We start from the raw sequence: 25,821 nt of genomic DNA, 5'->3' as shown, positions 1-25,821 counted from the left end.
ACAAAGTTATCATTCCAGGAAATTTGAAAAAATGCTGATGCATCTATACTCACATTAAAAACATTTTAATTGTTTAATATTGTTTTTGCTTGAGGGATGAGACATTAATTAGTGAAGGGAAATTATTTATTTTAACTCTACCAAATAATATAAATTTTTTAATGTTGCATGTTTGATTTTCATGTTAAACTTTGTCTTTTTTATGAGAAAAAACAAAAACAACAACAACAACAACAACAAAACATGAAGTGGAAAAAACCTTGCAGGAAAAACAGTTGGGATATGATGAGAGTTCATACTCATACAGATTTTATTCTATAGTATTACCAAGAATTGAGAAAAAAAAGTAAGAAGATAAATGACATTAAAAAGAAGAAAACAGAGAAAAAATTCCATGAATTTTTTTTTTACCTGAATAAATCCATTTGATTTTTTTGTCTGTTAACAAAACAGCCTTTTTGAAAAGTAGGTTATCCCCCTTTAACCATAAAAAAGATGATTAACAAAACAGGAGTTGGGTATTCAGTATAGAATGGGAAGATATGTAAATGTAATCAAATGTAAATGATTTAAATGACATTTTAAAGGTATAGTGATCAATGGTATCCCTCATCTTTCTGTATTGTTAAAATGAAATATGATTTTTTTTAACTTTTATACAAATCAAAGTTGCATGTTAACTAAAATCACATTTAAACTTTGCCCAGAAAAAGAAAACTACCAGGATTTTTTTAAAATGAAAGGAGTTTGTACCTACAAGTAATAGTTATCTACCTCATTGCTTTCAATGAGTTATGGAGTTTGAGAAACATGTTTTCTGAAGAAAAAAAATACTTGGAGAAGTGAAATTTTTTTTCTTTTTACAACAGAAAAAAAGATCTATTTAATATCAGAAACTGTGTCATGACCATGTTTGGGACTTAAATTAAAATACTAGGATGGGATTTTATGCAAAATATACATACATATCACAAATATTTCAAAAATCACTCTTACATTCTTCTAAATATTTGGTTTTTTTTCCCATGATAGTTTCACAGAAAAGTATAAATTCAAGGTGTGAAATTAAAAACACTCAGTACTGTTGTTGTCTCAACCATGGGTAACACCTTTAGGAAGCAAAAGAGTAAAATTCAGTTTGGAGAGAGAGTTCTTTCAGAGAAAGATGTTGATAGAGGTATACCAGTTAAAATAAAAAAAAGATGGGACTATTGAGATCATTTCTCAAGAAGAATATAACCAATTGTGTCCAGAAAAGAGTGATCCTAATGATGGGAGAGATTACATAGAAAGACCCTTGATTGCAGAAGAAGTCAATGAGGAATATAACCATTTATTACCCATAGAGGGTGAGGGTAACCTGGATTACCCTGTAAGACCCTTGACTAGAGAAGAAGCCAAGTTTACAGATGATAAGAAAATAGAGATGTCAGAAAAAAGATTGATAAAGACAGAGGATTTTAAACCCACAGAGGAGAAGAGTCCACAAATAATGAAAGAAATTCAAACTCAACTCTTGGAAGATATTAAGACTCATTATCAAAACGAACATAAAGAAAATACAGGTAATCTTTATATTGCTAAGTTAAAGATAGACATTTAGAGTAGCCAAAAATTGGATATTTGATTTAACTGGGTGCAGACAGGAAGATGTAGATCAAATCATTGGAAGTGATTATCAATACTTGATCTTACAAAAAGAAAGGCATCCAGAAACTGGAAAACTTCATCATGTGAGAGGATTCATTCAAATGAAATACAGCTGTCATGAGAGATATATGTACAAAAAGATTCATGGGTTAACTTGTTTTGATATGTCTCACAGTACCCCAGAATTGGAAAGAACCTTTTATAGACAAGGTGACTATGAAGAATATGGGGTTCTTAAATCTGAAGTTAGAAACAGAGAATTAGTTCCAAGAGATTGTAGATTTACCTGAATATTTTTAAAAAAAAATATTGAAAACAATTTGTACACACTTATAACAAACAGGTGTACATTCTTCATCCACATTGAGTGTATGTATGTGTATTATTGTTTGGTATAAAATAAATTTTAGAAAAATGTATTATTGTTATTATTATAAAAAATTCATGTTTTATTATTTTAAAAAATTTAAAAAGTTTTAAAAAAGTTAAAGTTAATTTTAAAAAAATAAAAAAAAAAATTATAAAAATTTAAAAAAAGTGACCTGGTGTTAACTTGAGAGAGACACACACACAATGTTTCTTGTTTACCCACTGTATAAGAAGGGTAATCTTTTCTTTTATCGACTGTATAAGAAGGTAATCTTTTCTAAGACACACAACGTTTTTTTTTGACTGTATAAGAAGGTATTCCTTTTTTTTTCTTAGAAACATTCGTTTCTTATTACCATTGTATTTTTAAAGATAATCTTTTCTAAGACACAATCGTTTCTTTGACTGTATTTGAAAAAAAAAGATAATCTTTTTTTCTTAGACACAACGTTTCTTTGACTGTATTTTTTAAAGGTAATCTTTTCTTAGACACAAAACGTTTCTTATTTACCTCTGTATAAGTTGGCATCTTTTCTAAACATTTGGTTGGCTCTTAAAAGAGCCGTTTGGTTTAAAAGTGATTTTTTTCTCAAAGGGTTTACTCCCTTAGCAGGCACTCAATAAGGCTGCCGATGTCCTCGTCCTCACTGGTGGACCCAAAACGGGGGGAATAAAATCGTCATCTCGGGACTTCGATTTCGATCGGATTCACCACACCAAGGATAGAAACACCAACCGTTTAGATGAGAGGAAAGGCCAACAGATGCGTCAGGAGATGAGAGGAAAGGCCAACAGATGCGTCAGGAGATGAGAGGAAAGGCCAACAGATGCGTCAGGAACTGGAGGAAGAGAAGACACTGGAGGATGTGAAGGAAAGTAAAAGTCTGGCCGTGGAGACGGCGTATGGTAAAGATCTATAAGCCGCTACTAACAGAATGACGCCGACTGCTGGCGAGCGTCGGTATTTATGCACAAATGACGGACCGAAAAGAGAGCACCTCGATGGCGAGAGCTGAAAATCTCATGGCGAACTGAAATTGTGTGTGATTTGTACTTTGGGACTTGTACATTTTCATGGATTATTTAGTATGTATTCATAGTAGGATTCCAGCATGATACAGGTCTAAACAAGGTAGGTTTCCTGCTTCTTTTCATACTAGAATTGATACATGACATGCATCCGTTGTGGAGAAAACAGTGAAAAACCTCGAAGCGACGAGGCGAAATCCAGTGACCCGAGTGTATAAAATAAACCTTTTAAGTCTTTTTAGAGGGTGAGATCAGGAAAACTCATGTGGGTTCGGGAGAAGGGACTTAGGAAAGAGTGCCGATATAGTTTTTATTTCAAAAGAATCATGATCAGGGTAAAAAACAAGCTCAAATAGGTTTACCTATAAACACAATGGGGGGGGGGGTCAGAGGTCACGCATTTTCAGAAAATCATACTAAGAGATACATAAGGATTCTTGGAATCTAGCCTTTTTCTGACTGATATTTTAAGAAAAAATAAAATGTCATGAGGTTAAAAACAATTCGTATCTACTTTTTAGATCCTTTAGAAGTCATGATCGTTTGTTTTTTTTACCAAAATCGAACACTGTAGTGTCATCGGGTGTTAACAAGGTATGACATACACATCCCCTGATTTTTTAAGTAACCCAATGTTTTATGAAAGAAAATTTTACATAAAAAGATTCGTATTGCTTTGAAAATCATTCGTATTTACTTGATGGATCATGATCTACTTAAGATTTTTTTTTACGTTTGATCAAAAACCATACACAGACTGCGCGTCTCAAAAGAATTCAAGATGACATCATAAAAAACCACTGACGTGATATTTACATGATTTTATTTTATTTCTTAAAAAACTAACAAAAGCTTTCTAACTGTAAAATTCTCCTCCGAAATTGTATTTCGATCTGATATTCATTGCATCCAGGGGGAGGACCTCTCTGGTCTTCGGTGGGGGGCTAGTAATTCGTAGATTTTTGATTTTTGAGGTTTTGGTATTAAAAGTCACTGATTTTCTTAACCTGTGTGAAATTTCCGGGTATTTCATTCTGTATTGAATACATACTTTTTTTTTCTTTCATCGCATCTATGTCCTGTCACAGTAAAAAAATTAATTTTACTTTTTATTCTCATTTTATACCCCAACCCTCGTATAAAACGTAGGTAAAACGTATATTTGTTGCACACGGCCCCCCTTACAGGTGATGCAACAGGTATAAAAAAGTAGGTCAAAGGTGCACACGGCCCCCTAATTTTTTGCACACGGTCCTTTACAGATAATGTATCAGGTATAAAAAACGTAGGTAAAAAGTATATTTTTTGCACAGGGTTATTACAAATCCACCAGGTATATAAAGCAAAACTGTAAAATTTAAAGATCAGTCTTGGTTGGCGTTTCAAACTTGACAGACGTGAAAAATATTATGGCAGAAGCAATGATGAATACCCCACACAACCCTAGTTTTGTGACACCTGAAGAATATGTAGCAGCCCCCTTTAATTTTCAAGAATACATGAATAAAGAAGATATGAATATTTTAACTACAACTCTGGATGGAATTGTTAACATGCTGTCTAGTCTTGATAACAAGCTGAATGATATGAACAACAAGATGAGTGGTGCTGAAAACCAATTGAATCATCTGAAAATTTACATGCAAAACAAAATGAAAGGAGGAGGAGGAAGCACTTACCAGAAAAAAGAGGGACAAGGGGGATCAGGAGAGACTAAGAAAACAAGACAGACAGACCCATGTTACTTCTGCAAAGAGTTAGGGCATTGGGCCCCAGATTGCCCCAGAAAAAAACAGGATTCGTGCTACAAATGCGGGAAATTTGGGCATTGGGCTAATCAGTGTACAGAGGAGGATCACCAATTCGTAAAAGACATACAAAAAACTGAAGAAAAAAAACCTCAGGAAACCAAGAGGAAACTACCCCTGACCAGTGAAAAGGGACAGAAGAAGAAACAGAAAATGTAATTGTATTTTTTCATTGTGAATAAAAATAACCTTGTTCTTGTATTGTGTGTGTTCTTGTCTTTTTTTTCAGTAAAAAATCCAGGTTTGTTCTTGTCTTTCAGTAAAAAACCAGTTTGAACTGGTTAGGCTGGCTAGGCTGTCTAGACCGTCTAGACTGTGAATGAATGCGTGACGTCATAATGACATTCTTTTTTTTTGAGTCGCTGCCAAAAAATCGTACTACCAAAGTACCAATGTAAACACAGTGTAAACACCCCGTATTTAACGGAATAGGTTAGGTTAGGGGATAGGGGGTTAGGGTTAAGGTTTAAGGGGAATTAGGGTTTGGGCTCGGGGGGTTAGGGTTAGTTAGGGTTAGGGTTAGTTAAGGCTAGTTGGGTTAGGGTTAGTTAGGGCTAGGGGGTTAGGGTTAGGGGCCTAGGGTTAAGGGATTAGGGTTAGGGTTAGAGGGCTAAGGGTTAGGACTGCACTCAGTTGACCCGGCCGGGCTAGACGCCTTCCGGTTAAGCCACTTCCGGTCAAACCACTTCCGGTTATGACGTCACTTCCGCCCCGGCCAGAATCCTTATACTACTAACATCATAGAAGTACAGCTCTATTAATGAAAAATTTCATCAAATCCGATGACATAAACCAAATACAAAAACATTAGAACAAGACTTCTACTTCATAGGATTGTATGAAATGTAAAGTCAAAATATAAAAAAAAGACATAAATTATTTTTGATAATTGTATCAAAAGCTTTTAAATACAATATAAACACGGTATACTATTGTGAAAAAAGCTCAATTATTCTCAGTGGAACAAAAATACACCACTCTCAACCAAAACAGATCTCATTTATACCAATTGTAGATATTATATTTCACGACTTCACGAGACATTTTAGTACGTTTGTTCTACATTATAATTAGGAAAAGATGCACTTGACACGGAAGGTTGGCAACATCGGCAATCATATTTCTATCTGAAAACAAAATCGTTTAAAGCGTATATTTGGTTACATTTAAAAGCCCCAAGTGAATAACATTTTATGTATTCTCGTTGCGCATTTTAGAAATTTTGTAGCTACAACAACCGCTGTGATATCCACATTACGAATGAAAACGAGGTCAATTTTTAATTATACTTAAACTTAGATCATTAATCTAAGATTTGTCTTAATATTTATTAACATAAACACAAAATAAGATGATAAAATATACCTTTAATCAAGATAAATTACGATATTTAATTGATTTGAATGATAATTTTATAAAAAATGAAAGACTAGTTTTAGGTCAGAGCAATTTGATTTGCTTTCATAACAAGAAAGGGGATAAATGGGATAGATTCATTCTGCATTTACTCTTTGTATGCTGTTGATATCCTGTTATCAATTAATAAATATAGCACATTAATTCTATATTATATAAAACGAAGGGATTTTTACACTAATTGCTAAAACTAACAGCTAATAATTAAACAATTATATGTTTTTCAGTCCATACGATGATATAGCCACCTTCGAAGTACAATAATTATATTAATCTCGCTCTTCGGGATCGGTAAATATTTTCTCCTCTCATGGCTAATTATAAATCATCGTATTGACCTCAAAAACAGCAAAAAATAAAAAAAAAAAAAAAAACGAGATCATTTTCTTACAAATAATTCAAAGTTGTTAAGTGCACTGTAATAAATATCATTTTTTAAAAAGAGAAAGTTAAAATTAAACGTAAATATTCTTAAATGCATTGGCTATACATTTATATAAAAAAAGTGAATTTGCATAAAGTTTATCGCTTGTAAACAACTCTACTCTAAATTTAAAGAAATAATTTCTCTTTCAAGGCTTTTCTTATGTGATTGATATAAAAATAAACCTCACAGTCACCCTGAAACCACATGTATGCTGGCAAAATACAAAAGAGAGGTCCTAATGAATTTGCCGTTAACATTCAGGTGATTCAGAAGTAAATGAGAGTCAATGTCCATATAATGACGTGTCATAATCTTTTCTCGATTGTGATGGTTGGTTTAAAGAAAAATAAAATAAATGAAGAGCTTTAAATACAGTTTATAAATTTCAATAGATTACAGGTTAAAAATGGAAAAACAACCCACAAGGACACGGTAATTAAAATAGAAATGAATTTTTAACAAACATCAGTGAGTATGAGGATAGCTAGTTTAATTGATATGTTTCTCAAATAAGAAATGACGCTTAAAAGTTGTCATTTTTATAACTATGAAATACATGACTACTACATGATTCTATGGATACGATCCACCTATACGGCTAAGTCTGAAGTTGAAAACCCTAACTATTATATCAATTAAAGCTTTGCAAATATGTGATTTTAAAATTTATAATTTTTGCTTGAAGTACATTTTTGGAAACTACATATCCTAAAAACTACTATTAAGATTAATATTGACTTTTAAGTTAAATTGTTTTTTACAAAGGCAATTATAAGAATTTAATATCAAATTATACAATAAAAATTAATCTCACCCATTTATACCCTCGTCGTAGTCTTACTAAATCTGGCAAGAGCTACTGCTCATCTTCGGGTATCATAATTTGCAAAATAAAGAAAATACTCAAAGCTCCGAACACATTATTACGTAGAAATGACTTATATTGTGTTTATAAGGAAAATGTAGGTTTTGATAAATATATTTGCTAAATAGATTTACTTAACATCGATAAATAAAAGCATTCAGCATTTGTATCAATAACCAAATTTATTCTTCGAATATATAAGAAAAATCTGTTCCCTTGTTCGAAATTTCTCATTGGCTATCCAAAAGCTGGGCTGCTGACATATACAAAATATACATAGGCAATTTACATAAGAATTATCATAATTATTTTTAAGATAAGTTTACGCCACCATTATTAAATCATTTGATTTCAGATGAGAATTTTTAATATAGCTAAAGACCATTTGTTGGAAACTTAAGCTTGACCCACAGTATGTGCAGGAAGGATTCGTTCAAAATGACGATATTCTGAAAAACAGGCTTTGGCAAAAATGTAAATATGACTACAATTATACAGATATTTTTAATACACAATTTATTATGCATACATGAAATATCAATAAATAAACATCAGTATTTAATAGTATTATATGTAAAAATAAGTGTGATGTAAATAAAATTCTTTACCGAACGCCATTTATAAACTTTTAAAGCTTCAATACAAAGCAATTGTATGTGGTTTATATATAGGCATTTTGTTTAAAATTATAAGTGTTCAAATATTAGACTCACATGGCGCATAAAACAAATGATATGCATAGGAGAAAAATATCAATAATGGTAAATGTTAGATAAACAAAAAACCAGTTTAGAGTATTTCAGTATTTCACAATGGTTGAGCGACGCCTTTGGACAACAATGGTCCCTCTTTGTGTAGGTACATCGCAGGCCACACTACATAGTCAATACAGTGTCCTGATTTCGTATATGCTTTGAATGTTTCATGTTTAAGTTCTCTGCTCTCGGGAATATCGACACTAAGATGTACAGGCGGCTGTGTGGACTGCATCAACCAACATAATTCTATACAGCGGTCAGCAAACTGAGCTGTCTTGGGGAATCGATCTATCACGTCTCTGGGCTCCAAGAACAATTTTTCAATGCTATCTTTGCCAAGCAAGAAACCCTCTCGAACATAATTTTCGTAACGGGGTCTTAAAAAGTCTCCTCGTGCAGAATCAGCTAATCTATTTCTGTATTTTCCGTGACGGCTGGGTGCAGTTTGCTTTTCTTTCCCTGGTATCACATCTTTACTGTCCGTGTTGTTACCATCTACCACAATACATGCAGTGGAAAAAGATCTCTTTAATTTGGGTTTCAAGACATTGTGTTCTACCGGAATGTTAAAATCTCTCTTGACCTTAGGCTTCTTTTGTTCACCCTTACTTTCCTTCTTATTTGATTCCAACTGTTCTGATTGATAATTTACTGGTGCCATTTGACTGTAAGCTTTTTCATTTGTGGTGACTCGTAGCATATCAGCCAAAGTGTGGCGAAATCTCTGTAAATTCAAAATATTTAAGAATTTAAAAAGAAACTTTCTTTGGAGGGGCACTTTCCATGTATTTGACTAAATCTAAAAAAATCAAACTTGATGGGATAGATAAGATCAGACTTGAACATAAAACTGAGATAAAAATTATGTTTAATAAATTGATTCTATATGACAGTTGCCTTGCCAACCAACCAAAAGGCATATACATATAACTATAAAAGAATTTCAAATTCAATAAACGTTCAATTAATACTAGATGCTGTCATGAGACAGTAATACCCGCACTAAGGTGTTTGTCTCTAAATACACAATCCTACGGGCGGCTTACCAAGGAAAAAGTCAAAATAATTCTATATAATTCAGGCACGTAGCATCGTTTTTGAAAGTGGGGGGGGGGGACAACCTGAGAAAATTTTTTTTACTTACCTAAAAAAATAAACAAGGAAAAAAAAAATAAAATGGGGGGGGGGGGGGGGGGTAGTGGCCAACTTTTTTTCAAGGCAAAATTACTTTCACTTCCAATTTTTTTCCCATATTTCCTTGCTATGTATATACTGTGGTAAAAAGTGGGGGGGGGGGGGGGCAACCATCTTTTCAATGGACATTTTCTTATTGTACAGGTAATGTTGGGAAAAAAAGGGGGCAGCCCCCGGTTGCTACGTGCCTGTAATTTACATGTATTCATCAAACTGAGTATGAAATTATCCCTGTGACCTATAACTCAGAACCTCTTATATTTATTTTACATGCTTAATTCATTATATACCAGTTTGAATTCTATCAATGATGTAAATTAGATTTTGATAAATGTTTTGCTCATAATTTAGGACCTTTTTAAATTTACTAATCCCCCCCCCCCGACACCACAATCACACAGTACATACTTTTTGGAATAGGCCAGATGGAACAGTTTTGTTAAAACATTGTTTGTTATGAATTAATTTAAAATTTGTTCTTGACATGTAAATTCTACATCACATCACGTTGCGTCACCCATTATCATATTTTTAGATTAAACTCCATTCGGTACACCTCGGCCGATTCCCACTTCATCTGATAAGGTGACGGAATCGACGGCACGAAGGTTTTCCGAATGGAATAGCATTATAGCATGCTGCAGAATGGTGTGCATTGGATTAATTCATTTTGTGTATTAATTGGATTTATATTTCATGAAGTTTACAAGACCTACGGAGGTCGGTAAGTACAAGTTTAAGTATAGTGGGGGGTAAAATAAACCCAAACGATTAGGTTAAAGTTCAGAAAGGGTCAAAGATCATCGCATGCAACACTAGACGAATTTCATATTGTGAAGCTATCTCCCCTTGTCGATGTGACATTCAGTTACTGCCAATACTGGTGCGGATCCAGAATTTTTTTTCGGGAGTAGGGAGGGGGGTTCACATCTCAGTCAAAAAATTCATGCCTAGAATTTCCTGACAAGCAGGAGAAAAAAAAACTCATAAACTGAAAACAAATAAACAAAATAAAAACAATGATAGTGGGGTCAATGTTTTCTAAGTTAGGGGGAGGATGTCCAAAGTCATTTTTTATTTGCTTCAGTATATAGTCTTGTTTAAATAACAAAGGAAATTCCAGGGGGGGGGGGGTTCCAATCTCCCTACCCACTCCCTATCCCTGAAATAACAATCTATTTTGTGATTCCAATTAAATAGTATATTTTTTTCCATTTGACTAATTATGTACATATTTGTTTCTTGTGTTTATATTATGTCTGTCTATTTGTCTGCAGAAATTATAACCTTGCCCATAAGTTTTAAGTGGGATGGGCTATACAAATGGCTTCCACATTTTATAGGTTTATTTCTTGTGACAATTAAGACCTTTTATTTGGGTAACATTAATTTTTACCTCTGATCACTTGATCTAGAATACACATTTTTACAAGAAAAATACCCAACTTTAAACTTAGCCTAAATTTTGATCAGTAGGTCAGGGACCAACCTAGACCCAAAATTTAGGGAGACTTCACTTCTCCCTCAGAGAAATTTAGGGAGAAGTTTTGAAATTTAGGGAGACTTCTTGGCGCGTGTGACGCCCACTGATCATTATAAAACTTTATAAAAATGAAACTATTTCATTGTTTGCAGTGTATAACTTAAAATACTTTTCAATAATTTTTTTCTGTATTGAAATTCTAGTAAAAATAATTTAAGAAGGAGAAAAAGAATCTGATTTTTTTTTTCCAATTACAAGGTATATCTAGCAAAAAAAAAAAAAAAACAAACAAACAACAAACAAAACAAATAAAAAAAAATAATAAATACTTACATGTACAATGTAAAAGTTTTTTTTTTTCATTTCTTGCATAATAATTAATATGCACAATTAACTTTTAAATTCTATCTTTTTATTTTAAATTTGAAGCTTCATTGCATAGTCATAATTTTGTTATTATCTCTTCAAAATTTGTTTTCAATCTTAATTTTTTTTTTCTGAAAAAGTTTTGATGTACTACGTACTGCATGCTGATTGAACTCTGTATATCAGACGTGTAATTTCTTAGACAGTCAATAACTACACAATTTAACAGTAAAATAGGTCTGTATTCACAGCATGAATTAATTATTTGGCAATAAAAAGATCTAAAATCATCTTCAACATCTTTGGCATGACATCGATATAGCTGACCAGCTGTTTTGAGTCTAACTTGTAACAATGGACTTTATCATACCCGGAAGTGTAAAATCTAGAGGAGTTCCGACAGAGTATTCGATGCATTGGTCATTAGTAGCGAAACAGGTGCAAGTGTCCTGCTGTTTCGTTTATTTCAGCAATAATAAAACAGGATTTATAAACTACCGACGATTCTACCATGTTTCTTAATAGATTTTCTTCATGATTTTCAATAATGGGGTTGCAAATGTTAGGGCGACTTTAACTTCGCTTTCATGATAAATTACGGCGAAGTTTGGAGCCCAAAAGCGACTATTTCGCCTCAGTCGCCCCCTCGGTTGGTCCCTGGTAGGTGCTAGGGCTTTCATGCTTAACATGTGTATTCATTGTGAACTGTCAACAGGTATAAATATGTTTGACCTTGACCGTAGAGTTTGAACCACTTAAAAAATTAACCTTGGCAATTAACTTTTGAACAGGAAGTACTAAGGATTACTTATTTCACATGTGCATTCCTTGTGACAAGACTTTTTTCCGATACCAACAATTTGAACCCTTTGACCTTGACCTTTGAGTTTGACATATATTTGAGAAACTTCAACCTTTGCTATAGGCTTCCATACAGGGACATCAGTGTTTCACAATCACATCTTGTCTTCATTATTATTTGGTGGTGTCTCCATATGAGGGAAAAATTCCCAAGAGAGATGTATTCACAACAAACAAACAAATTACTAAAGAAAATATAAAACATGAATATGTTGGTCATGCATATCTCTGCATGAAAAAAACAGCTTTTCAAATACTGCAACCATATTGTAACCCTTTCAAAACACTCATTTGAGGTTTTCTGGTTTCCTTATCATATAACGTCTGCCGTGACATGTCGTCCATCTGTTTGTCTGAAAACTTTTTATATTTTTAACTTCTCTAGAACCACTGGTCCAATTTTACCCATGCAATTCATATAGAAATATGTACATTTGTATGTCAGACTGTCCTTCTGTCTGAATAAAATTAACCTTGGTCATCACGGTCATATCTACTGAATGAGAAGAGACAAGGCATTCATATTAAACTTATGTACTAGTATTTACCTGTGAGAATGGCATGGTTTTTTTTTTTACATATGACCTAGAAGTTTGACCTACTTGCAAAAAAATTAAATTGTAATAAATTCATAATTTTGAAAGAGAAAAGTTAGGGCATTCATATTATAATGCATGTATATTATTACCTGTGATAAGATCTTTCCAAATGAATCATGACTTTTACTCTGCGACCTTGACCTTGAAGCCTAACCTACTTTTCAAAAATGTTGTATTTGCTTATAACTTTTGATTGAGATGAGATATGACAGGGATTAATCTAGGTTTTTGGGGAAACTACCCTTTCTGGATAAATTGGGAAAATCAGCCGGGGTGTGGGAACCACTCGAGTGAGTGCAGGGCCAGCCCTGCTTGGGGGGTAATTGAATTTCAGCATTTTTGTGACCATTTAAAGCACATAAAGTAGCAAAGTAAAATCATTTTTCTCATATACTGAAAAATTTTACTTTAAATTCTCAGTTTTTATGAAGGAAAAATTATATTTGAGGTTTTTAGCTCTTCTGAGCCAAAGGCTCAAAGAGCTAATGCTATGGCCATTTGTGCGGTGTGCGTCGTGCGGTGTGCGTTAACTTTTTAGAAAATGGGCCATAACTCAAGAACCCCTTGGCCAATCAGTGTCAAATTTGTCACAGGGTATCCTTGGCCCAAGTGCTACCATTTTTACTAAAATAAGGGTTGGGACCCTAAAACAAGGGGAGATAATCAGGAAAACAAAACCAAAAGTACTGGTTGCTAAAAAATCTTCTTCTCCAGAACCACCAGGCAGATTTTCACCAAACTTACATACAAGGATCAGGATATGTTGAAGATTAAAAATTGTTCAAGGCATCACCCTGGGGCAAAGGGCGTGGTCTCAAGGTCACTTCAAAGTTGACAAAAATTTACACATAATAAAAACGTGTATATTTTGCTTACTATAAAGACTAGGATCATCAAATCTTGTAAGTCGATGCATCTCAGGACTTCACATCGTGTTAATGCAAAAGTAGGTCACGGTGACCTACTTTTTTAATTTTACGGGCTTTTGTTTTCAAATTGATTTTGATGCATATTTTGGACACTTTAAGGTCTATGATCATAAAACTTCGTCAGTTGGTGCATCTTGGGTCCACAAACAACATCAACTTAAAAGTAGGTCATCGTGACCTACTTTTTGAATTTTATGGCTAATCTTTTCTAAAACATTTAATCCCATTATTTCAGACACCGAGAGGTTTAGAATCACCAAATCTTGTTAGTTGATGCATCTTGGGGCCTTAAGACATATTTATTAAAAAGTAGGTCACTGTGACCTACTTTTTGAACTTTGTAGGCATTTGTTTTCAAATTGTTTAAAAGATATATCTTGAATACTATTACACCTATGATCATCAAATTTTGTCAGTTGATGCATCTTTGGTCTTCAGAAAATGTCAACCAAAAAGGAGGTCACGGTGACCTACTTTTGACATTTTATGGCTAGATTTAAGTATCTCGGGTACTTATTGGCTTAGAATCATCAAACTTTGTCAGTTGATGCATCTTAGGTTTTCGGAGATCGACAATCATAAAGTAGGTCACGGTGACCTATATTTAACATTTTATGGCTAGATTTATGTATCTCAGGTACTTATTGGCTTAGAATCATCAAACTTTGTCAGTAGATGCATCTTAGGCTTTCGGAGCATGTCGACCAAAAAGTAGGTCATGGTGACCTATTTTTGAATATCTCAGGTACTGATCGGCTTAGAATCATCCAAGTTTGTCAGTAGATACATCTTGGGTTTTCGGAGAATGTCGACCAAAAAGTAGGTCACAGTGACCTACTTTTGACATTTTATGGCTATATTTAGGCATCTCGGGTACTTATTGGTTTAGAATCATCAAACTTTGTTATGTGAAGCCTCGTGGGTTCTAGGAGAATGATCATCGAAAAAAGGTCACGGTGACCTACTTGTGACATTTATGGCTATATTTAAGTATTCTAGGGTAGTACTTCTTGGATTAGAATTGTCCAAGTTTGTCAGTTGATGAACCTTGGGTTTTCAAAGAATGTTGACCGATAAGTAGGTCACTGTGACCCACTTTTGGATATCTCAAGTACTTATTGGCTTAGAATCATCAATCTTTGTCAATTAATGCATCTTGTGTCCTCAGAAAATTTCAATCAAAAAGTAGGTCACCATGACCTACTTATAGTATTTTATAGTTACATTTAAATATTTTCAGCTCTAACTGGCTAAGAATCATCAAACTTTGTCAGTTGATGCATCTTGGGTCTTCGGATAGATTGTATCATTTATCAGAAGAGCGATTCAAGGCCCTTGGGCCTCTTGTTATTATTGTAAGGGGAATATTTTACTCATCAAAAGGGGAAAATTAGATCCTGAGGGGAAATCTTCTCTAGGGGAAAAACACCCATTATCGGTAGTAAATATGTCCTAGATTAATCCCTGTATGACTCTCACATATGACATGTACATTAATTACTCATAAAAATTCAAGGTGTTTCCCAGCATGCGATGTTTTTATACTCTTTAACGTTGATGTTTTACATAATTTTCAAAATATTTAACTTTCCTAAAAGATGATTAGGCTTCTGAGTAACTTTAAGAAGGACTTCAGGAAAGACAGGACTTTTTGTACAAAAAACGTCATTTTTCCACCCCCATTCGACCCTCCGGGGAAAAAATCAAAATCAAGAAAACTTACTGCACATCTACATGACACCACCAACCATCTCCCAAAAGATGATTAGGCTACTGTGTAAAATGTAGGAGAATTTCAGGGAAGACGGGACTTTTTGCATAAAAACGTCATTTTTTAACCCCTATTTGACCCCCTGGGGCAAAATCAAAATTCCGAAACCTTACTGTACATCTACATGACACCAACAACCATCTCCCAAAAGATGATTAGGCTACTGTGTAAAATGTAGGAGAATTTCAGGGAAGACGGGGCTTTTTGCATAAAAAAACATCATTTTTCGACCCACATTTGACTCCCCGGGGCTAAATTAAAATATCGAAACCTTACTGCACATCTACATGACACTACCAACCATCTCCCAAAAGATGATTAGGCTGTTGAGTAAAATGTAAGATGAGTTCAGGGAAGACGGGGCTTTTTGCATAAAAAACGTCATTTTTCGACCCCCATTTGACCCCCCGGGGCAAAATCAAAATTCCAAAACCTTACTGCACATCTACATGACCCGACTAACCATCTCCCAAAAGATGATTAGGCTGCTGAGTAAAATGTAAGAGGAGATCAGGGAAGACGGGGCTTTTTGCATAAAAAACATCATTTTTCGACCCCCATTTGACCCCTAGGTGCAAAATCAGAATTCCAAAACCTAACTGCAAATCTACATGACACCACCAACCATCTCCACAAAGGTGATTAGGCTGCTGAGTAAAATGTAAGAGGATTTCAGGGAAGACGGGGCTTTTTGCATAAAAAAACGTCATTTTTCGACCCCCATTTGACCCCCCGGGGCAAAATCTAAATTCCGAAACCTTACTGCACATCTACATGACACCACCAACCATCTCCCAAAAGATGATTAGGCTACTGTGTAAAATGTAGAAGGAGATCAGGGAAGACGGGGCTTTTTGCATAAAAAACATCATTTTTCGACCCCCATTTGACCCCCTGGGGCAAAATCAAAATTTCGAAACCTTACTGCACATCTACATGACACCACCAATCATCCCCCAAAAGGTGATTAGGCTGCTGAGTAAAATGTAGAAGGAGTTCAGGGAAGACGGGACTTTTTGCATAAAAAAAGTCATTTTTCGACCCCCATTTGACCCCCCGGGGCAAAATCAAAATTCCGAAACCTTACTGCACATCTACATGACACCACCAATCATCCCCCAAAAGGAGATTAGGCTGCTGAGTAAAATGTAAAAGGAGTTCAGGGAAGACGGGACTTTTTGCATAAAAAACGTCATTTTTCGACCACCATTTGACCCCCTGGGGCAAAATCAAAATTCCGAAACCTTACTGCACATCTACATGACCCCACCAACCATCTCCCAAAAGATGATTAAGCTACTGTGTAAAATGTAAGAGGAGTTCAGGGAAGAAAAGTGTGACAGACGGACGGACGGACGGACGGACATGAGTAACAACAATATACCCGAACTTTCTTTAGAAAGTGCGGGTATAATAAAGTACATGGAGTGTTGTTTTAATTTTCGTTTGCATGTATTACCATGAATAATTTAGATATCAATTAACATTTACAACTTGTGAAGGAATATCGTCTAGCATACATTTCCTTCAATTTCAAAATTCGTTCTATGAATCAAAATATGAGTCTCTCCGAGCGTTAAGAAGGAGTATTTCTACCATTTTTTTTTTACAATTCACGAAATAAATTAAGTACACATTGTCTTCTACGGCAGCTAACCTTCTGCGTTCTGCAGATGAGGTCTTTTTGTACATCATGGCTACATCTTTTGACGGCTCGATCGACTTCTAACTTTGTTGCATCTGGTAACTGTATTTCATGCAAAACCTAGATATAATTCATCAGATTAATGCATGTACTTTCAGTAAAACCTTTTTTTTACTTCAATGATCAATGAATGTCCAATATAATCTGCACTGTTAATTTGAAAATGTGGACATAGATCTAAGAAATCTGAATGTGATTCATTTTCCCAAATAGGAACCTGTGAGTAACGTATACGAATTCATTATTTTTTTAGTGTTTCGACATCTCTAAATTATAAATCGGAATAATTTAATTTTAGTTGTAACACGACATTTAATTGGGTAAACGATTTTATCCATTTTGTATAACATAACTTGCCTAAAAACGTGTTAAATTACTCCGCTTGACGTTACATTTAAAATATGCTGAATTTGAAGCCTTTTTCCGGACGAAAAATTGTTTCATTGTCTACTCTGAATAAGGAATAAGGAATGAAGCTTATTTCAGCTTCGCGGTTTATAAAGCGTAAACTGCCTTAAGTTATGTTATATCGTATAACAAAAGTTGAAATAAGCTTCATTCCTTAAATGCAAACAACTTATATTTTTATGAAATATTCCCAGTCATCTGTTCAATAGACTTTGAAATGTCTATTCTTTAGAACTCGATGTGGAATATATGTTTTTGATTTCAGACATTAATTTGAAGGCAAAGTTAATGTGATGTGACAATATATCTTAATACTATTCAATAATTTTTTGTACATTTCTTCAATTCTATTCTCGGGTGTTATTGAAAATTTGCTTATAAAAGAATAAAACGTCAAAATCTATATATTCCAAAACATGTTATCTATTTTGTATGTTTCATATTATTTGATGTTTTAGGAAAAATTAAAAACACACCCCAACACCATGGTCTTCATAAAGGCATTCTTAGATAATAAAAATTCCTAAATTAAACATATATATACTGTAGAATCGCAACCATCTCTATTAACTACTGCATGGTATGTTTAATCTCTTCTTTTTCATATATACCTTCAGTAGGTGCATAGAGTTTGGATTGATTGTCTTGTATTTTAGATGTGTATATTCATACAGTGTATACATCTTGTTCGCTTTAGCAATAAAAATCAACACAATTTCACCATCAAAATTTTCTTTAAATTTTCAAATAATGTAACTTCACAGGGAAAACAATAAAACAAAAAAATAAACCAATTTTCGTTAAAACGGGTCAAGCATGGTAGTTTAAATATCTCCTTTAAAACAAATATATCCATGTACAAAGCATGATAACTTACTTTCAATTTGACAATATCACACCAACAAACAGTCCAACAGCACTTTGCGTTAACTAGTATTGTTTGTGATCTTGAGCACAAGTGAAAAGCAATCTAAAAAATGAAAAAAAGCCAAAAAAAAAAAAAAAAAAAAGAAAAATTCATCAAAAACCCCTGTATTTTTTTTTAACTAATTATTTATTTAAAAAAAAAAATCTGGATGGAATTTTACCATAACTACACGTTGTAGGAGGCTAATGGAAGTCTTCTCGTCTACTCCTGTACTTGTTATTTCTTCTAAGGAGTCCGTCCAGTCATCGTCGTACAACTGACTGAATTTCTCAGCCAGTTTAAGTGGACGATTCTCGTCACTGAGGTCTGTAATGGCAGGGTTATTACTCGTCAGCTTGGATCCCGCTACCTCACTTAGTCTAAGATTAAATATTTATTATTTAGTATTAAACTATCTCGTGCAGTCATATAATAGTTTTACAATCGGAAAAAGGTACATGTATATGAATTACAAATATTTTGGGATTAAAAGACATGAAGTTCCTACAATTGAACCGTTCACTGTAATGGAAGGACTCTCACTTCATAATCTGGAAGCCCGATTTTCTTTTGCAGTGGAGTGACTGTTCATACACCAATCGACGAATGTAACGATGAAAAGTGACCCCGTAGAATACTGACTGGGGGTTATTTTTCTATACGTAAAATTTAAACCCTGGTCAATATGGAAAAATGACCCACTTCCTGTAGAAATTATGTCTTTGGGTCATTTTTCTTCTTTCGGACTGTAGAAAAAATTATCCCGTAGAATAATGACCCCGTGTGTTGTTTTTGTAAGAATGTTTTTGTTAGGCGAATGCATAATAGTAAATTCAAGCAAAGAACTGCGAACGATAGTTTTGTTTTCCAGCCTATCCTCAAAGTCAATTTTCAAAAGTTAACATGCTCGAATGATTCTTAATATTTTTTTAAAAAGTTATTTATATGGATTTTTTATAAAACATTTCTTATTTGGATAAACAGAGATTACTCTATAATTTTGGTAAAAAAAAATTCACAATAAATATCAACGGAAAATATTTTGAAAACATCCCCCGTCGCAGCACAGTTAAGGGGACCGACTATAGTTTTATTGTGTGAAAACTACAAGAGCGAAACTCTTCATTTTTATATCATATATAACTTACATTATCTTCAATGTACATGCAAAGTTTGGGGAACATCTACCGTCCAGGTATTTTTGAGGGACTGTCTCAAAATACAGGTACATTTTCTATAGGATTATATAGGAAAATGCCAATGTTTAGCACTTTAAAGCAAATTATACAAATACTACAATAGACATTTTGTTCAAACTATATTTGATGAGTAATACTATATTATACAATATATGTAAGAAACACAAAATTCTACCGTTTTGTTACCAGTGGGGGCATCTCAAAATGCTAAAAATTAGCAAATTTTACTATTTTTATAGAGTATTACAAAATATGACGTACACAATGGATTCACATGAAAACATAATAAAAATATTGGAGATTTTCTCAAATTTCTATGTTTTAAATTTCAAGAGCGTTAGTATATTACTTTTTCTTTAATAATATTTTTATTACCCCTTTTTTTAAGAGCTACAGATTATCATAAAGTCAAAAACACACTGCAACGACGTCGACCTACATATCGTTTGCAAAATCGGTTAAAAAAATCAGTTATATCAAATTGTAATTACATTTTTATACCTATAATTTCCTAATTTTATTTAATTTTAATTATTAAGCGAAAAAAGTTGCATTAAAACAGTAAACACGCTTCATTTTACTATGATGCGCGAAATATTGCGCAATGGAAACTATAGTCTGTCCCCTTAAGGTTACAGAAAGGAGGCGGGGCCTAATTTGTACGGAAAATGTTTACTATGACGTCACATAAAATATTAGGTCTTCTAAATACATGTACCACAAACTGAAATTATTTGCTATAATTTCAAACTGATGGATAGCTATACACTACATAAAAACTTACTATTGCATGCAGTTTTGTCGTTTGTTCAATCCCACACAACAATATATAAACGATGCATCGATCGCAATGCACTTGTCAATTTGACGTAATCTCGCAAAAATGACGCAGTTTGTACGCAGTGAGAGGCTGATCAAGTCACATTTTGTACAATGAAAAATGTCTTTGTTCTCAAATAAAATATCATTTGCTGTTAAATAAAAGGCCGTTAACTTGGATGCGAAGTCTATTTTGCTATTTTAGTTATAAACTGTTCGTATATTCTCCAGAGAAGTGATGCTGTCTTGTATTCATATGCAGATTCATTGAAAAAGTAATATAAGGGCCCTAATAAATCGATTGCAAGGGCATACTCTCAATGTATCTTGCTAAGGTTTTACACATAAACTCAAAAAGCATTAAGATATATAAAAAGTTCTGCGAACCTCACGAAATCTTGCAAATAAATTAATCATAGCTATATTTAATGTAGTTGACCAGCAAAATATTCAACCTGTCGTCCAACAAATTAAAATTTAGCAATTAAATAAGGGAATCTATATGGGTTCGCAGCACTTTTCACAAACTACTCATAGTGTTGAAAAGAATTATAAATTAAACTAAGATTTCTAACTTGGTTATGTCCTTGCAATATTGGAATTTAAAGATGACCTCTAAACTGTCAGTATAACTGCTTGTAATATTATAACAGCATACTAAGAAAAAGATAACACTTAAATATTTTTTCTTCACAATAGAGGTACATTTACATAAAAACTATTTGATTTACCAGTATTGTTTTTATTTACCTTGTAAGCAAGTTTTCTTTTTCTTTTAAAAGACTTTGGATTTGTTTGGTAAGATCTATGACCTTTGCATGTTCCTTTGCTATCTGATGTTGTAGAACTGAAGTATCAGTAGCCTGTAAAACACGCTTATAATGTTCTTTTTCATCCCAAAGACGGCTTGCTTCTTGTTTAGACTTATCAAGTTGTCGTTTCAAACTATCTAATGCTTCAACTTCCTCCGCCCGTTTTCTGGAATATAAATAGTAATGGGATATAGCAAAACATTTTGATAATTAGAGTTCTTAAATTATATTTATTTCCCTTTAAGTCATATTACATTTACATATCAATATTAACTCTAATTATCAATGACTGAATTTAAATTTTGTTAAACTTACTTTTGTAGTTCGATATTTTTCTCCTGCAATTTGTTGAAATAGTCTTCCGAGCTGAGTAAAGTATAAAATAATATTTAGAATACCTTATTGGTTTCCTGTTCACATTTGAACAATTAATACAAACACGGACCTACAATACATCAGAGACAGGATCAGACACCGACGAGGAATGAGCATTCCCTGCTGACCGAACAAACCCGTCATGTGCTCCCTGTCAGGATTTTGAAATTCACGAAAAATATTGTGGACACATTAATGTGTAAATAACTAATTGTCTAAGAATCAGTAAACGTCAGTCAGCATTTGACGTGATGACAGAAAGCATTTGCTACCAATGTCATTGTATCGACAATAGAACTTATGATTTGATGACTTAAACTTAATTTTTTTCATTTAACATTATACGAAAATGCCCGAATTTTCCATACATTTGTTGTTGAGATCTGTAGGCAACTTCTATTTTTTTTTTTACAATTTGTACCAAATGATATACCTGGGTATTATTTGATTCTTTGTACAGGAAATAGAAAGTATTATATTGTTTAATATGTTCTAGATGACTTGCATATAAAGAAGATCTCGGAATGTTCCTATTATCGTTTAACCAGCTTTTATGACAATTTTTACATAAAATTTTGGGTTTTATTTTTCAAGTATTAAATACAGAATAAATTTTTATGGGATAAATTTTCTTTCCATCACATGCATATGGTAAAATATAATGTCAAGGCTTGTGCCACTGTTCCTGGAAAGAGGCAAACGGAAATCAAAGAGAATGTAATAAACAGAAAATTCAATATTTTTCTTTATATGAATGTAGAATTTACTAGTATTTCATTTGTCTCGTGAGACAGTATTCTTTTGTTACATCTTCACTCGTGCTTCTTACTCCTGAACATATCTAAAATCCTGTCCCACTCGTGAAATAAATTGAATATCTAAGTAAAAGGCATTGAATAACCTCTAAGTGCCATGTATAATATATCGAAAATTGATTTCAATGAAAAAGTTACATGTATATAGTTATCTCAACTTTTGTCCTTCTTAGAATTCCTTCTTGCCTTACAGTCTGATTGTGTTATTGTTTGGTATTCATCAATCTGTTTTTAATGATTTTTTTATGTTTCAATAATAGGAGATTTTGGGGTGAATATATGTATTGGTTTGTTCGTCTGTGTGTTATTTCGTATCCTTCAACGAATTAGATTTAAAAAAAAATGACTATTACCTTTTAGTTGCCTTCTGTTTTTCGGTTAAAGCCCTGTTTTCCTCCGAAATCCTGAAAAGGCGAATTCAACTGGAGATAACATAGTAAACTACAAAATATTTCTGAAATGAAGTCATTCTTACTATGTATATTAATAATAACTTAAGGAGCATCACTAAAGATAGCTAGGAATTAGTGCAAAATTATTTGAGGGAACCTTTCCTTTATTTACTAAATATATACACTTTATAATCCTTGTCGCTTATCTTTTAAATTCTTAGATGTTCACAGTTCTTCGAAATTCGTAAATGTTTTGATCAATTCCAAGACAATTAGGATACGGATATGGACGATGAAACTGAATAAATTAATTCACTAAAATCATCTGGAAACAAAAACAAGAACTAGCTAATATGCGATTAATAATTAGTTGAAACTCAGAGATTTCTTCTAATACCCTAATTTCCTAATTAATAAGAAGGTACTGCTTGAACATTAATTTGTAGGTTTTAATTAAATGTTGAAATTAAAAACAATCCGCATTTGAAAAAAAGATAATAAGCAAAGTCGTTCGGATAAATAGACAAAGAATGACGGCACAGAGGACGGTGTCAATCCCCCGCGTAATTGCTGGGTATTTAAATAGGGACGACAACTTTGAAAATAAAGAAAGATAATCCCAAGTGTGTGTTTCACAGCTTCTCACAAAAGTAATATCCTAACAAGTTTAAAATCAACGGCCAAACGATAATAATTTGCAAGATACATGTATATGATATTGTTTAGTTTATTTTTCAGGTCAATGAGAGAAGATATGTACCTTATAAGGTAATTTGAAAAGTTTATCTACATCTGACAATTCCTGTAAACAATTATTACCAGTTTGGGGGTGGAGGAGCTTAACAAGTTAGGAGAAAATAAAGCTTCTTCAGACAACGAAAAAGACATGTTTATATAATTATGTATCAGACAGATCAGTATTACGTTACGCTACAACTCCTTATAAACACTCGTGTGGAAAGTAGTCTTGGAGAATTGACTGTATGGAGTATGAACACGTATGATACAAACAAAACTATCAACCCCTGATGGAAGGGATGGAACTTAAAGGCACGCAAAACAGTGCAGGGGGGGGGGATATTTCTTTACTATCATATAACAGTACGCGTCCCAATGAAGTCTCTCTTATCCCTGTTTTTAACAACTTTAAGTCCTTGAATCATTGAAATAACCATACACTGAACATGAGTAAACCTGCTTCTTTCTTCATGTCCCTTAAAGAACTGTTTTCACTCATATCGAGACGCCACCACTTGCCAGGGGAGGGCCGCAAATAGCAGTTAGGGTTCTTTCTCATTTTAGAATCTACAGCGACACGAAACCTTGGTTTATACCGCCACAGTCAAATTATGAAAAAGTATAACATATTTCAACAACTATCAATATTTATATATCTTAGATGAGGTACAATCATTGAAGTAGATTTTAGCATGGAACAATATGAAATTCATACTAATTATACTGCAAAATGTCTGAATGGGATAACGGTTAGCAAACAGTTAAATGTTAAATGCATAACTTATCTACATGTATGTCGATAGACATACATGTGTGACCAATTTAAAAAAAAACATAATAGTTTCATTCATTTGTAAGTAACTCTCCTGCATTACTTAGAGATGTAGAGATTTTATCAGGAGTTGTGGAGTACCCCGTGTGTCTGGCATAACCAAGATACTAAAGAACGGAACACACATGTGTACAGCATCCCACTGTCTTGGCTCCCGCTTTACACTGACAGTACCATCCCTGTGCTGTATACACAAGTTGTATTGCTTACTAGTCGAATGCCGGGACTGAATGCGGGCGTGTAGTAGGTCTTTATCTGTATTTGAAAGATGAATCTTATAAATGACATCAGCCAGTTGTTCATCAGAGTATCTCGATGCTTGTTTAATTTGATATACACCAAACGTAATTTGTCTGAGATCTTTTAGGGTAAGAACCGGAAAATCAAGCAATAGATTCTGTGCATCCATGGGTTTCCATTGTTTGGACCTGCTATGGAATGTCATTGCAGCACACCGTTTTTGCAGAGGATTTTCCGTTGTGGTGGAAGCAATACGCATCCTGCGGTCCAGTTCATCATCCCTGTAGTTATTGCTTTTAAAGGGAGGTTTATATTTGTTAAGTATGGCAGCTACGATGCGCACAAAGTCGCCAATCGACGGAATTTAGGAATTAGGGACTACATGGTCAAGGAATTTCCATTTCTTTAAGCGCCCGTTGGCTGCCTCAACCACCCATCGTACCTTAGTCACACATCTCGACAAGTTTGCTTCTTTTGTACTGTGCTGTTTGAGAGCTTTATCAAGGTATGGGGGCATCTCTGTTCTGAAACCACAGCTCTGAAGAAACTCCAAAGCATCCCGAAAACCCCTATCGACTATAAGCACGTCATGTTCCTCCATAAAATCCATAAAATTCCCGGAATTGGACTTTACAAAGTGCGTAATAATTGAAGAGTCGTTATTCTTTCCATTCGCAAAGTACGGTCCCATTACATCAATAATATAACCATTTCTGCTGGTAATTATAAATGGTTTAACTAATGGTCGATTTTTGTGGACAGAGTATGTTAATCTTTGGAACTGATACTTGGAACTCTTTTGTATGAATATGTAGGTGCCATCAAGGACGAGTATTACTGTATCTGATATTGGGTCAGTAAACAGTTGCTGGCAATGTCAGTTGTGTGGTTATTCACGATTTCATTTCTTGGGATATGGTTAAATCCCAAGTTTTCCGGGACAAAGTCTCGCATAAGTGCAAGACGGGCACTCTTTACAATGTGGCTAACTATGCGTTTGCTTTTTAGTCCGCACAAAGTTGCAATAACGCTATTTGAGAGGCCAAATTTTAAT

The 25,821-nt window shown here is 33.7% G+C and overlaps 1 protein-coding gene across 1 annotated transcript; it reads right to left on the bottom strand.

The window, feature by feature from the left end:
- Positions 1 to 8,371: 8,371 nt before the first annotated feature.
- LOC134230709 (uncharacterized) lies at positions 8,372 to 25,458 on the bottom strand. Its single transcript, XM_062712551.1, has 9 exons — positions 25,210 to 25,458; positions 24,702 to 24,782; positions 21,825 to 21,901; positions 21,691 to 21,741; positions 21,314 to 21,541; positions 18,727 to 18,925; positions 18,516 to 18,608; positions 17,183 to 17,290; positions 8,372 to 9,046 (listed from the first exon to the last, which is right to left on the bottom strand). Exons 1-9 carry the CDS (start codon positions 25,456 to 25,458, stop codon positions 8,372 to 8,374), a joined length of 1,761 nt encoding a protein of 586 aa, XP_062568535.1.
- Positions 25,459 to 25,821: the final 363 nt, after the last annotated feature.

This window comes from Saccostrea cucullata, unplaced genomic scaffold (genome assembly GCF_032062105.1).
Source record: "Saccostrea cucullata isolate Sc308-1 unplaced genomic scaffold, CSIRO_AGI_Scuc_v1 ctg8663, whole genome shotgun sequence".
Classification (NCBI taxonomy): Eukaryota; Metazoa; Mollusca; class Bivalvia; order Ostreida; family Ostreidae; genus Saccostrea; species Saccostrea cuccullata.
The sequence above is the reverse complement of the archived record's forward strand: the minus strand, read 5'-3'. Positions and strand labels throughout refer to the sequence as shown.